The 18,258-nt window shown below is 45.2% G+C and overlaps 1 protein-coding gene across 7 annotated transcripts in view; it reads left to right on the top strand.

The window, feature by feature from the left end:
- golga4 (golgin A4) overlaps positions 1-18,258 on the top strand; it is a 208,793-nt gene that overhangs the window by 119,540 nt on the left and 70,995 nt on the right. For all 7 annotated transcript variants that reach the window (XM_069920317.1, XM_069920314.1, XM_069920316.1 and 4 more), the window contains 2 exons: positions 1,590-1,720; positions 6,725-6,826. In XM_069920317.1, the coding sequence (XP_069776418.1) occupies positions 1,590-1,720; positions 6,725-6,826 (233 nt within the window). The remainder of the gene's footprint in view (positions 1-1,589; positions 1,721-6,724; positions 6,827-18,258) is intronic.

The following is an 18,258-nucleotide window of genomic DNA, read 5'->3' as shown; positions in this document are numbered from 1 at the left end:
TTATGTGTTCTATCTCCCAACTCATAATATTTTTGTCGGGTTTGTCTTGTATCCCTCTCTACTCTATATGTTTCGATTTTAAAAAATCCTGTATTTTCCTTTTCTCATCATTTACTTGATTCTGCAATTCTTTTTCCATCTTTCAGCTTCAAGGTGTTTGTGATAACTTGGGTATGTTTAACTGCTTCATTGGTGCAGATATAAGAGACCTTGGCTTGCTTCTAAGCTTTTGTTCATCTTTGGAGTCTAGTTGAGGACCAGTGTTGTGCCAATGAAAGTCAAAGAAACCATTGTAAGATGAAAAACAAGAATAAATCAGTAAGAGACATTGCCCAAACCTTAGGATTACCAAAATCAATAGTTTGGAACATCATTAAGAAGAAAATGTGTACTGGTGAGGTCAGTAATCGCAAAGGGACTGGTAGGCCAAGGAAAATCGCCAGTGCTGATGGCAGAAGAAAAAGTACCTGCAGAATTCTGGAAAAAGGTCTTGTGGACAGATGAGACCAAGATTAACCTGTAACAGAGTGATGGTAAGAGCAAAATGTGGAGGTGTAAAGGAACTGCCCAAGATCTAAAGCATAACACCTCATCTGTGAAACATGGTGATGGAGGTGTTATGGCCTGGGCATGTATAGCTGCTGCATTTACTGGTGCACTTACAGTATCTTCATTGATATAACTGCTGAGGCAGTAGCAAAATGAATTTTGAGGTGTATAGAAACATATGTTCAAGTTTGACCAAATGTTCAATGTGCTTCATCCAACAACAATACAATGAACCCAAACATACTGCTAAAGCAACAAAGGAGTTTTTCAAAGCTAAATTCTGGAAAATTCTTGAATGATTGAGTCAGTCACCCAATCGAAATCCACTTGTGCATGCCTTCCAAGAGAAAACTTATGGGGACAATCCCCCAAAACAAGCAAGAGCTGAAGATGGCTGCACTAGAGACCTGGCAGAGAAGATGCTCAGCATCTGGTAATAACTATGAATCAGAGACTTCAAGCAGTCATTGTATGCAAGAGGTATGCAATAAAATACTGTACTAAACATGGCTAATTTAATATACAGACCATTGCTATGTCCCAGAGATTATGGTGCCCTGAAATGAGGGGGCTATGTATTTAAAAAGTGCTACAATTTCTGTATGGTCAAACCAAAATGTATACAGATAACCTTGAATAAAATCTGGAATGTGCACTTTAAGTTCCATGCTAATTGTTTGATTACAAGTTTATGACTGTGGGAACACAGGGGCAAATAAAGGGGGAAAAGAGCCTTAGTCCCAGACATTATTGAGGGCACTGTATTTTCGATGCATGTGTTTAAGCTGATATGAAATGAATGCACTTGAATTTACATCCTTCCCATCTCAAGCATCATTAGTATAATTTGTGACCGGGTACCTTTGCACACAGACAGGGCTGATCTTTTGATCTTCTTGATACTTATGAACCAATGTTGTAAAATATAGCGTGCAGGGTACAGTTTTAGTGCTTTTGTTTCTTAAATTGTGTTATTTGTGTAATCTGAACCAAATACATAAATATAAATGCCATAATTTCAGATGTTTTCATCTTGCTAGGCAAAGCTCAGGAAGTGGAAGCTGAACTACTGGAAACACACAAAGAGGAGGTCATCGAGTTTCATCGAAAGATAGCTGAAAAAGATGATTATCTGCAAAGGACAATAAACAAATATGAAGAGATTTTACAAGTAAGTAATCGTGATCAGGACCTCTTTGATTATTCATTATTAAATTTTATTTACAACAGGGTGGAAGCCGATTCCAGCCTTTTAAAACTATGCCCCACCAATTACACTCAAATTAACCCACAACTCCGTATGCTTTGGAGGGTGGGAGAAAACCAGAGCCCCCAGAGGAAACCCAAGCAGACATGAGGGGAATGCACAAACTCCTGACAGCACCGGATTCAAACCTGGGTCACTGGCACTGTAATAGCGTCGTGCTAACCACTCCACTCACCATACCGCCTTGCTGTCCTTAAATACCTGGAAATCGCTGGAATTTCAAAGCCAAAAGCTTGTGTGTAATGAGACTTTCAGCCCAAACTTTCCACACATATGTTTGTGCTGGTTTCATACTTTCTTGCCTACCCATATCTAACTTTATCAGCAAAACCATGTTATTTTTAATCAAGCTTCAATGTCCTGTTCACCTTCCTCACTCTCTGAGGCCCCAAAGTAAAAGTATATTTGAAAATGTTTTATCTGAGCTCATTTTTTTTGGATTCTTAAAGTGTAATTTTATGACAATTATGTTGATCTTTTACTCTATTCACAAGTTAAAACAATCTCAGTATAATTTTTCAAACTTTCAAACATTTCTCAGTTCATTCTTTACAAGAAAATGTGTGACCCATCGTTTTTTTTAATGATGGAGATGAGCATTGTGCTTTCAGTGGCCTTATTAACCTAAACAGCTGGTTGAATGGGTTCTGGCATATAGACAATAGGTGCAGGAGTAGGTCCTTCGAGCCAGCACCACCATTTACTGTGATCATAGCTGATCAATTATAATCAGTACCTTCTCCCCATATCCCTTGATTCCGCTATCTTTAAGAGCTCTAGCTAACTCTTTTGTGAAAACATCCAGAGAATTGGCCTCCACTTCCTTCTGAGGCAGGACATTCCACAGATCCACAACTCTCTGGGTGAACAAGTTTTTTGTTCTAAATGGCCTACCCCTTATTATTAAACTGTGGCCTCTGGTTCTGGATTTCCCCAACGTCGGGAACATGTTTCCTGCCTCTCGCGTATCCAATCCAGCAATTCCATTATTGCTCTGTTACACTTAAACTGTTCATTTTGATTTAATGGCACATTTCGTCATAACTAAATGCACATAATATTTTATTTACATTTATTAATGCTGCCTTGTAATTTGTTGAAAATTCCTCATTATTAACTATCCATTCCCACCAATACCTGCCCCTCCCTGTAAGCATATGTGGCTGCAAATCTCTTATTTGTCTAATTATAAGCTATAATGATTATCTCCCCGCACAGATCCATCGTTTCTCAAACTGAATACTTGCACTTTACCTCAGTGTTCTCCTTTATCTTAAAGCTAGCAAGATTGCAGTTGATTGCTACCTCTGACATTGATCAATCTGTTTAGGAAAGCCTTTTCCAAGGATTTCCAGAATTCCCCTCAAGTTGTATCATTAATAGAGGTGGCATGGCTAGTGTAGCAGTTCGCGCAACACTGTTACAATGCCAGCGGCCCAAGTTGGAACCCAACGCAGTCTGCAAAGTGTTTGGACGTTCTCCCTGTGTCTGCATGGGTTTCTTCTGGGTGCTCCAGTTTCCTCCCACTGTTCAAAACATACAGGGTGGGGGGGTGGTTGTTAGTTAATTGAGGTATTTGGGAAGCACGGGCTCATGGGCCGTAAGTGCTGCACATCTAAATGAAAAAACAATTTAAAATAGTATCTTATTGTTGTCTGCACTAATAGTTCAAAAATTTTGGAGAACATTGATCAAGAAAATCTGTCCCTTGGTAAACCATGCAATCAAATAATTGCTTTTGTTTTTTACATGCCTGACTCATTTTCCTTTAGAGGGTGAACCAGTATCAAGCTGAGCATTGTAAGCATGGAAATGGACCATTGAACTCACTGTGTATTCACCAACCAGTGGATGTCCATCTGTACTAATCTGATCTTCCAGCATTTGGTTTGCAGCCTTCTATAGCAAAACAATTTGTGTGCTCATCTAACTTCTTGAGTGCTGTCAGCAACTCTGCTTCCACCACTCTCTCAGGCAGTGTTTTCCAGTACTCACCATTCTCTGTTTGGAAGCTCCCCCTCAAATCCCCACTTTATCTGTTGCCCGTCACACTAAATCTATGTTCTCTTATTCTCTCCAGCCTACTAAATCGATGGTTATGTAATCTATTGCCTATGATATGATATACCTCAGTCATATCCCCTCTTGCCCTCCACCATTCCAGGAAAAACTAACAGCCTCAATATCTCCTCACAATGGAAACACTCCAACTCAGAAATAATTCTGGTAAATCTCTGCCACCTCTCCAGTGCTTTCCCATCTTTTGTATAGCATGGTGAGCAAAACTGCATATAATACTCCAACTGTTGTCTGACCAATGTTTTACAAATCTGGAGCATAATCTTTGTTGTAGAATTAACTCAAAAATAGTGACTGAGGTTCACTTCCAGAGTTTATTTCCATGATATCATGGAGAGCCTGCAGTAGCCTCAACTGCCATCAGATCTCTAAATTTCAGGGGTTCCAAGTTCATATTTAATTTTTTAAAAAAATTTACCTTTTAATTTCAACATTCAGCATGGTAACAGGCCCTTCCAGCCCACAAGTCCGTGCCACCCAAATATCCCAATTAACCTGCAACCCCCCGAACATTTTGAAGGGTGGGAGGAAACCCACACAGACGTGGTGAGAACATACAAACTCCTTCCAGACAGTGTGAGTCACTGGCGCTGTAATGGTGTTGCACTTCAGAATCAGAATTTGTCATAACAAGTCATGAAATTCAGTGTTTTGTGGCAGCATCACAGTGCAAACATTCATATTAAGAACCATCTTACAACATTAATATATTATTAAAAAAATAATAGTGTCCGGAAAGTAAGGCAGTGTCTTTGGTCCATTGATTGTTCGGGAATCTGATGGCAGCAGGGAAGAAGCTGTCCTTGTGCCTCTGAGTGCTCATCTTTAGGCTCCTGTACCTCCTTGCTGATGGTAGCAGAGTGAAAAGGGCTTGGTCTGGATGGTGGGTGTCTTTGAGGATAGAGGCTGCTTTTTTAAGACACTGCCTCATGTAGTCATCCTTGATGAAGTGAAGTCTGGTGCCTGTGATATCGCAGGCCGAGTTAACAACCCATTGAAGTTTTTTTTGTCCTGAGATTTGGTGCCTGCATACCAAACAGTAGTGCAACCAGCCAGAATGGTCTCCAAGGTACAGCTGTCGAAGTCTTCGAGACTTTTCGGTGACATACCAAATCTCCTCAAGCACGTCACAAAGTATCGCCGTTGGCGAACCCTCTTTGTGATTGCATCAATGTGGAGGCTTCAGGACAGATCCTTGGAGATGTTGACACCCAGGAATTTGAAGTTCTTGACCCTCTCCTCTATTGAACTGTCGATGAGGACTGGATCATGTTCCCCTGACTCCATCCTGAAGTCTACAATCATCTTGGTTTTGCTAACATTGAGCACAAGGTTGTTGATGTGACACCACTCAAAGAGCTGATCTATCTCCTTCCTGTACGCTTCCTCATTCCCACTTGTGATTCTGCCGACAACTGGTGTCCTCGTCAAATTTGTAGATAGCATTGGAATTGTGCCTGGTCGCACAGTCATGGGTGTATAAAGAGAAGAGCAGTGGGCTAAGCACGTATCCTTGGGGTGTACTTGTGCTTATAATCAGTAAAGAGGAGACATTGCTTCCAATTCATACTAATTGTGGTCTTCTGAGGAGAAAATCAAGAATTCAGTTGCAGAGGGGGTACAGAGACCCAGTGTTTGTTGCTTCTTGACTAGCACTGAGGGAATAATGGTATTGAACGCTGAGTTGTAGTCGATGAAGAGCAGCCGTATGTATGAGTTCCTGTTTTTGAGGCGACCCACAGCTGAGTGGAGAGTCAGTGATATTGCATCTGCTGTGGAATGATTGTGACAATAGGCTATGCTAACTGTGCCACCCAGTTTATGCAGTAGACACAGACAAACTGGCCTGATTATTTTCACATACCTCGATAAGTGTATGATGAATCTTTCAATAGGTTAATTCGATCAGTCTTTTACTCTATGTGCTTTAACAAGAGTGAAGGACAGAAGTCTGCAAACATGATTGAAGTAAAAACCCAATGCGGGAGAAACTTAGCAGATCAAAAAGTGAACTTTATATTATAAAGATAAAGATACATAACCAATGTTTCAGGCTTGAGCCCTTCATCACGGTATATGAGCAAAATGCAGGTACTGTTTTAACGAGATTAGCTTAATCAGGACCCAGGATCAATCAGTCATTTAAGTGTTTAACAACCTTCAGAGTTATTGTAGACACTGCCTTCCTGAAGTCTTGTTTATGGAAATATCAGCACCTTGCTGAAGATTACTCTCAGTAATTTTAAATTCAGCTTGCTGTAAAAGTAAAATATCCCATCTTGAACTAGGTAGTGTTAACCCTTTCCACAACACCACACTCATTGAGGAATCTTTTAGAATATCTTTCCACAAGAATCAAAGTAATGAATTCCTTGAAGACCAGTGCATTGCCACCTCCTCTCTTGTAAGCCCCTCTGTCATTGCTGGTCCGCATTAAGATATCAAATTAAATCCTTCTCCAGAGAGAGCTCTAGAGGAGCAGAGTATATTTAATCTGGTAGTACATTGCCAAACTTGCGATCACACAGATCTATGGATCATTAGTCAGCAAATGACAAGGACTAAGTATATATTAGTGTGTTTTTTAATCATCGTAAAGTCTGAATCAATAGAACTAGAATAATTTTCTGTTTTGAATGAAGCCAGGAGAAAGGTTCAAGGAACACTGGATTTTCTATTTTCTCTGTTGACTTGATATTACCACTTGTATGGCAGATGTCTAAAATCTGGTGTTGATCTTGTCATGATGTACATCTTTCTTCTCATTAATTTCTTCATGGGCACAATAAATGCAATTGAGTCTCACCAATAAATGAAATATTTTTAAAGGTTCGGGAGGAAGAAATGACAGTTAAGGTCAATGAGTTACAGATGCAATTGGAGGACATACAAACCAAACAACAGCAATGTGATGAGGGAAATACAGAACAGGTAATGTAAGCTAATAATAATTTGGCATGAGCTCTGCCTTTTACACGAGCTTCTGTGATAATTGTAAGCTTTGCTGAGAAATTCTGTATCTACCAATTCATGCAACATTAGAAGAGTGACTGTCATAAGCTATGCATTAAATGACAGGACAAAACTGAAACTGATCGATAAAAAGATGGTTTGCTATTGTTTTCATAATAATTGATTTATTTTTTGTGTTGAGCTCTAGAACATGTTGAGCTCTATTAATCTATTACACTCGAGACCTTAGTGGTGCCAGACAAACACTGTTTCAGACATAGTGGATATTAACAATGTGAATATAGCAATAACCATTGAATTCATTTTTAAAAGATGTTAAATACTTCAATAGCCTCGTAGGTTTAAGCAAGAAATGAGATCCCCTTTAAGTTTCAATGGAGTCTGGGAAACAACCAGTTTAAAGGGAACCAAGGCTCAAGCAAGTCAGAAGGAATCAAAGGAACTGGAGCCCCTGTGAATCCAAAAGTACATGGGAACTGTAGGCTTTATGTTTCAAATTTTACTTCCGTCACAATCAGTTATGTGCTGCATAATTACCTGCTCCACCTGAAAAATAACTTTTTGCAATTCATGCACAACAGCACCCTGCAATTTTTCACCATTGAAATAAAAGTCTAATTTACTATTTTTCTTTCCAAAGTGGATAACCTTACATTTACCAGTGTTGTACTCCATTTGTCTGACCCTTTCCGTCTCACTTGTCCATAATTACCCTGAAGATGGTCTGGGTCCTAAACACAATTTGCTTTTCCACTCAGCAGCAAACTTAGATAAACTTCTCATTTAAATTATTTCTATATGTTGTAATGAATAGTAGCTCAGCACTGATCCCTGTATCACCACTGACTGCCAATCAGAGAAACACTCGTGTATCCCAACTCGCTGCCTTCTGTTGATTAACCAATCTTCTATCCATGCTATTTCATTATCCCAGACTCCATCGTTCTCCTTCCTTTATGTAGGTCTTTTGTGCAGCACCTTATTGAAGTTGGAAATCCGAGCATATCACATCCTCCCACTCCTCTCCACTGCAGTCATGAGATCTTCAAAGAAATCCAATAAATTGATCAAACGTGTCCTGAATCCATACTGCTTCTGCCTGATGGCATTTAGATGGCATTTTTCCTTTCTTAATGAGAGCTTCATGCATTTTCCTGCCCACAGATGTTAAGTTAACTGGTCTGCAGTTACATGCCTTTTGTCTACCTTCTTCTTTGGAACTCGGGTAATGGAACTTCTCTGTTTAATCTGCCAGAACCAGCCTACATTCAAAGAATTTTAGTACATTCCGACAAATGCAATGGCCATAAACCTCTGCCATTTCCTTTACTACCCTAGGATACATTCCATCGGGACCAGGGGATTTGCTAGCCTATTTGATGGCACTCAGATTGCCCCAACAAGTGACATTTCCCCCTTCTCTCCACTTAATCTCTACTCAGATTGATTCAGTATTTTGCTCCTTAGAATCTTACATAATCTCTTAATTAAAAGCACTACCAACCTCCCTTGCCTTCAGTCTTATTCATCAAAATTGTACACCCCTGGATATTTAATTCCCAGTCATCTCCACTCTGCAATCACATTTCAGAAATAGCCACTAAATCATAGTCCTCTGTACTGATTTGTACCACAAGCTCATTAACTTTGTTTTGAATGCAACAATCATTCAGAAAAAAATGAACTTTACACTTTTTTTTTACAACCTTGTTGCAATGTGGCTTTTTGTCTCTCACATTTGATTTTTGTGCGTTTCTGTCGACATTTTAGTTCCCTCTGTCCTGCTGCATAGTTTCCCATCCACCTGCCATATTAGTTTAAACCCTCCCCAAACTTCCTATCTGTTCCCCTCTCTGAATAAGTTGGCAGTGAAGTAAATAAAGTTGTTCAATTCTGCACAGATACAAGTAGCACCAATGCAGTCATCAGTGTAGAGGAGGAAGTGCTGGGATATGGTAACCAAGGAGGATTGGAACAAGGACTGTTACACATACCCAACAAAAAAGACAGGCAGAGCTCGGGCCCATATGGTTGCTGATGGCTCCACCCTGAATCTGAAGGAAATGGAAAAAGGCTAAGGAAAAGTTTTTATGGCAAAGGACAAGTTCTACCAAGTGGAGAGGGAATGAAGGGTTCTACATTCAAGAAAGAGGCCCATGAATGGACACATTTCAGAATTGCACATGTCTTGTGAAGATGAGGCAAAGGGGGCCAGAGTATTGGAATTCTTCAGAGGAGAAGAGCGTGAGTGGTATCTTGGATATCAGCAGGAAGGGAATGGATGAGTGGGGACAAGGTGATGTTGAGCTACGTGGAGATAAGTGTGGTGCGGCAGGAGCAGGTGGAAACATTGGATCAGTAGGGCAGTTCTGTTTTTGAAATTTTGGTAGGAAACAGGCAGACTGTGGAAGTATGGAAAATGATGAAATTGGAGATGGTAGTAAAGCTATGTCTGAAGTGATGAGGCCTCTGGTAATGTGGTGGATGTTATGCTGAAGTGATGAGGCCTCTGGTAATATGGCGGATGTTATGCTGAAGTGATGAGGCCTCTGGTAATGTGGCGGATGTTATGCTGATGCGATGAGGCCTCTGGTAATGTGGCGGATGTTATGCTGAAGTGATGAGGCCTCTGGTAATATGGCGGATGTTATGCTGAAGTGATGAGGCCTCTGGTAATGTGGCGGATGTTATGCTGAAGTGATGAGGCCTCTGGTAATATGGCGGATGTTATGCTGAAGCGATGAGGCCTCTGGTAATGTGGCGGATGTTATGCTGAAGCGATGAGGCCTCTGGTAATGTGGCGGATGTTATGCTGAAGCGATGAGGCCTCTGGTAATGTGGCGGATGTTATGCTGAAGTGATGAGGCATCTGGTAATGTGGCGGATGTTATGCTGAAGTGATGAGGCCTCTGGTAAATGTGGCGGATGTTATGCTGAAGCGATGAGGCCTCTGGTAATGTGGCGGACGTTGTGCTGAAGTGATGAGGCCGCTGGTAATGTGGCGGATGTTATGCTGAAGCGATGAGGCCTCTGGTAATGTGGCGGATGTTATGCTGAAGTGATGAGGCCTCTGGTAAATGTGGTGGATGTTATGCTGAAGCGATGAGGCCTCTGGTAATGTGGCGGATGTTATGCTGAAGCAATGAGGCCTCTGGTAATGTGGCGGATGTTATGCTGAAGCGATGAGGCCTCTGGTAATGTGGCGGACGTTGTGCTGAAGTGATGAGGCCGCTGGTAATGTGGCGGATGTTATGCTGAAGCGATGAGGCCTCTGGTAAATGTGGTGGATGTTATGCTGAAGCGATGAGGCCTCTGGTAAATGTGGCGGATGTTATGCTGAAGTGATGAGGCCTCTGGTAAATGTGGCGGATGTTATGCTGAAGCGATGAGGCCTCTGGTAATGTGGCGGACGTTGTGCTGAAGTGATGAGGCCGCTGGTAATGTGGCGGATGTTATGCTGAAGTGATGAGGCCTCTGGTAAATGTGGTGGATGTTATGCTGAAGTGATGAGGCCTCTGGTAATGTGGCGGATGTTATGCTGAAGCGATGAGGCCTCTGGTAATGTGGCGGATGTTATGCTGAAGCGATGAGGCCTCTGGTAATGTGGCGGACGTTGTGCTGAAGTGATGAGGCCGCTGGTAATGTGGCGGATGTTATGCTGAAGTGATGAGGCCTCTGGTAAATGTGGTGGATGTTATGCTGAAGTGATGAGGCCTCTGGTAATGTGGCGGATGTTATGCTGAAGCGATGAGGCCTCTGGTAATGTGGTGGATGTTATGCTGAAGCGATGAGGCCTCTGGTAAATGTGGCGGATGTTATGCTGAAGTGATGAGGCCTCTGGTAAATGTGGCGGATGTTATGCTGAAGCGATGAGGCCTCTGGTAATGTGGCGGACGTTGTGCTGAAGTGATGAGGCCGCTGGTAATGTGGCGGATGTTATGCTGAAGTGATGAGGCCTCTGGTAAATGTGGTGGATGTTTTGCTGAAGCGATGAGGCCTCTGGTAATGTGGCGGATGTTATGCTGAAGCGATGAGGCCTTTGGTAATGTGGCGGATGTTATGCCGAAGCGATGAGGCCTCTGGTAATGTGGCGGACGTTGTGCTGAAGTGATGAGGCCGCTGGTAATGTGGCGGATGTTATGCTGAAGTGATGAGGCCTCTGGTAAATGTGGTGGATGTTATGCTGAAGCGATGAGGCCTCTGGTAATGTGGTGGATGTTATGCTGAAGTGATGAAGCCTCTGGTAAATGTGGCGGATGTTATGCTGAAGTGATGAGGCCTCTGGTAATGTGGTGGATGTTATGCTGAAGCGATGAGGCCTCTGGTAATGTGGCGGATGTTATGCTGAAGTGATGAGGCATCTGGTAATGTGGCGGATGTTATGCTGAAGTGATGAGGCCTCTGGTAAATGTGGCGGATGTTATGCTGAAGCGATGAGGCCTCTGGTAATGTGGCGGACGTTGTGCTGAAGTGATGAGGCCGCTGGTAATGTGGCGGATGTTATGCTGAAGCGATGAGGCCTCTGGTAAATGTGGTGGATGTTATGCTGAAGCGATGAGGCCTCTGGTAAATGTGGCGGATGTTATGCTGAAGTGATGAGGCCTCTGGTAAATGTGGCGGATGTTATGCTGAAGCGATGAGGCCTCTGGTAATGTGGCGGACGTTGTGCTGAAGTGATGAGGCCGCTGGTAATGTGGCGGATGTTATGCTGAAGTGATGAGTCCTCTGGTAAATGTGGTGGATGTTATGCTGAAGCGATGAGGCCTCTGGTAATGTGGCGGACGTTGTGCTGAAGTGATGAGGCCTCTGGTAATGTGGCGGATGTTATGCTGAAGCGATGAGGCCTCTGGTAATGTGGTGGATGTTATGCTGAAGCGATGAGGCCTCTGGTAAATGTGGCGGATGTTATGCTGAAGTGATGAGGCCTCTGGTAAATGTGGCGGATGTTATGCTGAAGCGATGAGGCCTCTGGTAATGTGGCGGACGTTGTGCTGAAGTGATGAGGCCGCTGGTAATGTGGCGGATGTTATGCTGAAGTGATGAGGCCTCTGGTAAATGTGGTGGATGTTTTGCTGAAGCGATGAGGCCTCTGGTAATGTGGCGGATGTTATGCTGAAGCGATGAGGCCTTTGGTAATGTGGCGGATGTTATGCTGAAGCGATGAGGCCTCTGGTAATGTGGCGGACGTTGTGCTGAAGTGATGAGGCCGCTGGTAATGTGGCGGATGTTATGCTGAAGTGATGAGGCCTCTGGTAAATGTGGTGGATGTTATGCTGAAGCGATGAGGCCTCTGGTAATGTGGTGGATGTTATGCTGAAGTGATGAGGCCTCTGGTAAATGTGGCGGATGTTATGCTGAAGTGATGAGGCCTCTGGTAATGTGGCGGATGTTATGCTGAAGTGATGAGGCCTCTGTTAATGTGGCGGATGTTATGCTGAAGCGATGAGGCCTCTGGTAATGTGGTGGATGTTATGCTGAAGCGATGAGGCCTCTGGTAATGTGGCGGATGTTAAGCTGAAGTGATATGGCCTCTGGTAATGTGGCGGATGTTATGCTGAAGTGATGAGGCCTCTGGTAATGTGGCGGACGTTGTGCTGAAGTGATGAAGCCACTGGTAATGTGGTGGATGTTATGCTGAAGTGATGAGGCCGCTGGTAATGTGGCGGATGTTATGCTGAAGCGATGAGGCCTCGGGTAATGTGGCGGACGTTGTGCTGAAGTGATGAAGCCACTGGTAAATGTGGCGGATGTTATGCTGAAGTGATGAGGCCTCTGGTAATGTGGCGGATGATATGCTGAAGTGATGAGGCCTCTGGTAATGTGGCGGATGATATGCTGAAGTGATGAGGCCTCTGGTAATGTGGCGGATGTTATGCTGAAGCGATGAGGCCTCTGGTAATGTGGCGGATGTTATGCTGAAGTGATGAGGCCTCTGGTAATGTGGCGGATGTTATGCTGAAGTGATGAGGCCTCTGGTAATGTGGCGGATGTTATGCTGAAGTGATGAGGCCTCTGGTAATGTGGCGGATGTTATGCTGAAGCGATGAGGCCTCTGGTAATGTGGTGGATGTTATGCTGAAGCGATGAGGCCTCTGGTAATGTGGCGGATGTTATGCTGAAGCGATGAGGCCTCTGGTAATGTGGCGGATGTTATGCTGAAGCGATGAGGCCTCTGGTAATGTGGCGGATGTTATGCTGAAGCGATGAGGCCTCTGGTAATGTGGTGGATGTTATGCTGAAGTGATGAGGCCTCTGGTAATGTGGCGGATGTTATGCTGAAGCGATGAGGCCTCTGGTAATGTGGCGGATGATATGCTGAAGTCATGAGGCCTCTGGTAATGTGGCGGATGTTATGCTGAAGCGATGAGGCCTCTAGTAATGTGGCGGATGTTATGCTGAAGTGATGAGGCCTCTGGTAATGTGGTGGATGTTATGCTGAAGTGATGAGGCCTCTGGTAATGTGGCGGATGTTATGCTGAAGCGATGAGGCCTCTGGTAATGTGGTGGATGTTATACTGAAGTGATGAGGCCTCTGGTAATGTGGCGGATGTTATGCTGAAGCGATGAGGCCTCTGGTAATGTGGCGGATGTTATGCTGAAGTGATGAGGCTTCTGGTAATGTGGCGGATGTTATGCTGAAGCGATGAGGCCTCTGGTAATGTGGTGGATGTTATGCTGAAGTGATGAGGCCTCTGGTAATGTGGCGGATGTTATGCTGAAGCGATGAGGCCTCTGGTAATGTGGCGGATGTTATGCTGAAGTGATGAGGCCTCTGGTAATGTGGCGGATGTTATGCTGAAGTGATGAGGCCTCTGGTAATGTGGCGGATGTTATGCTGAAGCGATGAGGCATCTGGTAATGTGGCGGATGTTATGCTGAAGTGATGAGGCCTCTGGTAATGTGGTGGATGTTATGCTGAAGTGATGAGGCCTCTGGTAATGTGGCGGATGTTATGCTGAAGCGATGAGGCCTCTGGTAATGTGGCGGACGTTGTGCTGAAGTGATGAGGCCGCTGGTAATGTGGCGGATGTTATGCTGAAGCGATGAGGCCTCTGGTAATGTGGCGGATGTTATGCTGAAGTGATGAGGCCTCTGGTAAATGTGGTGGATGTTATGCTGAAGCGATGAGGCCTCTGGTAATGTGGCGGACGTTGTGCTGAAGTGATGAGGCCGCTGGTAATGTGGCGGATGTTATGCTGAAGCGATGAGGCCTCTGGTAAATGTGGTGGATGTTATGCTGAAGCGATGAGGCCTCTGGTAAATGTGGCGGATGTTATGCTGAAGTGATGAGGCCTCTGGTAAATGTGGCGGATGTTATGCTGAAGCGATGAGGCCTCTGGTAATGTGGCGGACGTTGTGCTGAAGTGATGAGGCCGCTGGTAATTTGGCGGATGTTATGCTGAAGTGATGAGGCCTCTGGTAAATGTGGTGGATGTTATGCTGAAGCGATGAGGCCTCTGGTAATGTGGCGGATGTTATGCTGAAGCGATGAGGCCTCTGGTAATGTGGTGGATGTTATGCTGAAGCGATGAGGCCTCTGGTAAATGTGGCGGATGTTATGCTGAAGTGATGAGGCCTCTGGTAAATGTGGCGGATGTTATGCTGAAGCGATGAGGCCTCTGGTAATGTGGCGGACGTTGTGCTGAAGTGATGAGGCCGCTGGTAATGTGGCGGATGTTATGCTGAAGTGATGAGGCCTCTGGTAAATGTGGTGAATATTTTGCTGAAGCGATGAGGCCTCTGGTAATGTGGCGGATGTTATGCTGAAGCGATGAGGCCTTTGGTAAAGTGGCGGATGTTATGCTGAAGCGATGAGGCCTCTGGTAATGTGGCGGACGTTGTGCTGAAGTGATGAGGCCGCTGGTAATGTGGCGGATGTTATGCTGAAGTGATGAGGCCTCTGGTAAATGTGGTGGATGTTATGCTGAAGTGATGAGGCCTCTGGTAAATGTGGCGGATGTTATGCTGAAGTGATGAGGCCTCTGGTTATGTGGCGGATGTTATGCTGAAGTGATGAGGCCTCTGTTAATGTGGCGGATGTTATGCTGAAGCGATGAGGCCTCTGGTAATGTGGTGGATGTTATGCTGAAGCGATGAGGCCTCTGGTAATGTGGCGGATGTTAAGCTGAAGTGATATGGCCTCTGGTAATGTGGCGGATGTTATGCTGAAGTGATGAGGCCTCTGGTAATGTGGCGGACGTTGTGCTGAAGTCATGAAGCCACTGGTAATGTGGTGGATGTTATGCTGAAGTGATGAGGCCTCTGGTAATGTGGCGGATGTTATGCTGAAGTGATGAGGCCTCTGGTAATGTGGCGGATGTTATGCTGAAGCGATGAGGCCTCTGGTAATGTGGTGGATGTTATGCTGAAACGATGAGGCCTCTGGTAATGTGGCGGATGTTATGCTGAAGCGATGAGGCCTCTGGTAATGTGGCGGATATTATGCTGAAGCGATGAGGCCTCTGGTAATGTGGCGGATGTTATGCTGAAGCGATGAGGCCTCTGGTAATGTGGTGGATGTTATGCTGAAGTGATGAGGCCTCTGGTAATGTGGCGGATGTTATGCTGAAGCGATGAGGCCTCTGGTAATGTGGCGGATGATATGCTGAAGCGATGAGGCCTCTGGTAATGTGGCGGACGTTGTGCTGAAGTGATGAGGCCGCTGGTAATTTGGCGGATGTTATGCTGAAGTGATGAGGCCTCTGGTAAATGTGGTGGATGTTATGCTGAAGCGATGAGGCCTCTGGTAATGTGGCGGATGTTATGCTGAAGCGATGAGGCCTCTGGTAATGTGGTGGATGTTATGCTGAAGCGATGAGGCCTCTGGTAAATGTGGCGGATGTTATGCTGAAGTGATGTGGCCTCTGGTAAATGTGGCGGATGTTATGCTGAAGCGATGAGGCCTCTGGTAATGTGGCGGACGTTGTGCTGAAGTGATGAGGCCGCTGGTAATGTGGCGGATGTTATGCTGAAGTGATGAGGCCTCTGGTAAATGTGGTGAATGTTTTGCTGAAGCGATGAGGCCTCTGGTAATGTGGCGGATGTTATGCTGAAGCGATGAGGCCTTTGGTAAAGTGGCGGATGTTATGCTGAAGCGATGAGGCCTCTGGTAATGTGGCGGACGTTGTGCTGAAGTGATGAGGCCGCTGGTAATGTGGCGGATGTTATGCTGAAGTGATGAGGCCTCTGGTAAATGTGGTGGATGTTATGCTGAAGTGATGAGGCCTCTGGTAAATGTGGCGGATGTTATGCTGAAGTGATGAGGCCTCTGGTTATGTGGCGGATGTTATGCTGAAGTGATGAGGCCTCTGTTAATGTGGCGGATGTTATGCTGAAGCGATGAGGCCTCTGGTAATGTGGTGGATGTTATGCTGAAGTGATGAGGCCTCTGGTAATGTGGCGGATGTTATGCTGAAGTGATGAGGCCTCTGGTAATGTGGCGGATGTTATGCTGAAGCGATGAGGCCTCTGGTAATGTGGCGGATGTTATGCTGAAGCGATGAGGCATCTGGTAATGTGGCGGATGTTATGCTGAAGTGATGAGGCCTCTGGTAATGTGGCGGATGTTGTGCTGAAGTGATGAGGCCTCTGGTAATGTGGCGGATGTTATGCTGAAGCGATGAGGCCTCTGGTAATATGGCGGATGTTATGCTGAAGCGATGAGGCCTCTGGTAATGTGGCGGATGTTATGCTGAAGCGATGAGGCCTCTGGTAATGTGGTGGATGTTATGCTGAAGTGATGAGGCCTCTGGTAATGTGGCGGATGTTATGCTGAAGTGATGAGGCCTCTGGTAATGTGGCGGATGTTATGCTGAAGCGATGAGGCCTCTGGTAATGTGGTGGATGTTATGCTGAAGTGATGAGGCCTCTGGTAATGTGGCGGATGTTATGCTGAAGTGATGAGGCCTCTGGTAATGTGGCGGATGTTATGCTGAAGCGATGAGGCCTCTGGTAATGTGGTGGATGTTATGCTGAAGTGATGAGGCCTCTGGTAATGTGGCGGATGTTATGCTGAAGTGATGAGGCCTCTGGTAATGTGGCGGATGTTATGCTGAAGCGATGAGGCCTCTGGTAATGTGGCGGATGTTGTGCTGAAGTGATGAGGCGTCTGGTAAATGTGGTGGATGTTATGCTGAAGTGATGAGACCGCTGGTAATGTGGCGGATGTTGTGCTGAAGCGATGAGGCCTCTGGTAATGTGGTGGATGTTATGCTGAAGTGATGAGGCCTCTGGTAATGTGGCGGATGTTATGCTGAAGTGATGAGGCCTCTGGTAATGTGGCGGATGTTATGCTGAAGCGATGAGGCCTCTGGTAATGTGGCGGATGTTATGCTGAAGCGATGAGGCATCTGGTAATGTGGCGGATGTTATGCTGAAGTGATGAGGCCTCTGGTAATGTGGCGGATGTTGTGCTGAAGTGATGAGGCCTCTGGTAATGTGGCGGATGTTATGCTGAAGCGATGAGGCCTCTGGTAATATGGCGGATGTTATGCTGAAGCGATGAGGCCTCTGGTAATGTGGCGGATGTTATGCTGAAGTGATGAGGCCTCTGGTAATGTGGCGGATGTTATGCTGAAGCGATGAGGCATCTGGTAATGTGGTGGATGTTATGCTGAAGTGATGAGGCCTCTGGTAATGTGGCGGATGTTATGCTGAAGCGATGAGGCCTCTGGTAATGTGGCGGATGTTATGCTGAAGTGATGAGACCGCTGGTAATGTGGCGGATGTTGTGCTGAAGTGATGAGGCGTCTGGTAATATGGCGGATGATATGCTGAAGTGATGAGGCTTCTGGTAATGTGGCGGATGTTATGCTGAAGCGATGAGGCCTCTGGTAATGTGGTGGATGTTGTGCTGAAGCGATGAGGCCTCTGGTAATGTGGCGGATGTTATGCTGAAGTGATGAGACCGCTGGTAATGTGGCGGATGTTATGCTGAAGCGATGAGGCCTCTGGTAAATGTGGTGGATGTTATGCTGAAGTGATGAGGCCTCTGGTAAATGTGGTGGATGTTATGCTGAAGTGATGAGGCCTCTGGTAATGTGGCGGATGTTATGCTGAAGCGATGAGGCCTCTGGTAAATGTGGTGGATGTTATGCTGAAGTGATGAGGCCTCTGGTAATGTGGCGGATGTTATGCTGAAGCGATGAGGCCTCTGGTAATGTGGCGGATGTTATGCTGAAGTGATGAGGCCTCTGGTAATGTGGCGGATGTTATGCTGAAGCGATGAGGCCTCTGGTAAATGTGGTGGATGTTATGCTGAAGTGATGAGGCCTCTGGTAATGTGGCGGATGTTGTGCTGAAGTGATGAGGCGTCTGGTAATGTGGCGGATGTTGTGCTGAAGTGATGAGGCGTCTGGTAAATGTGGTGGATGTTATGCTGAAGTGATGAG

This window comes from Narcine bancroftii, chromosome 2, assembly GCF_036971445.1.
Source record: "Narcine bancroftii isolate sNarBan1 chromosome 2, sNarBan1.hap1, whole genome shotgun sequence".
NCBI classification, from domain to species: Eukaryota; Metazoa; Chordata; class Chondrichthyes; order Torpediniformes; family Narcinidae; genus Narcine; species Narcine bancroftii.
The sequence above is the reverse complement of the archived record's forward strand: the minus strand, read 5'-3'. Positions and strand labels throughout refer to the sequence as shown.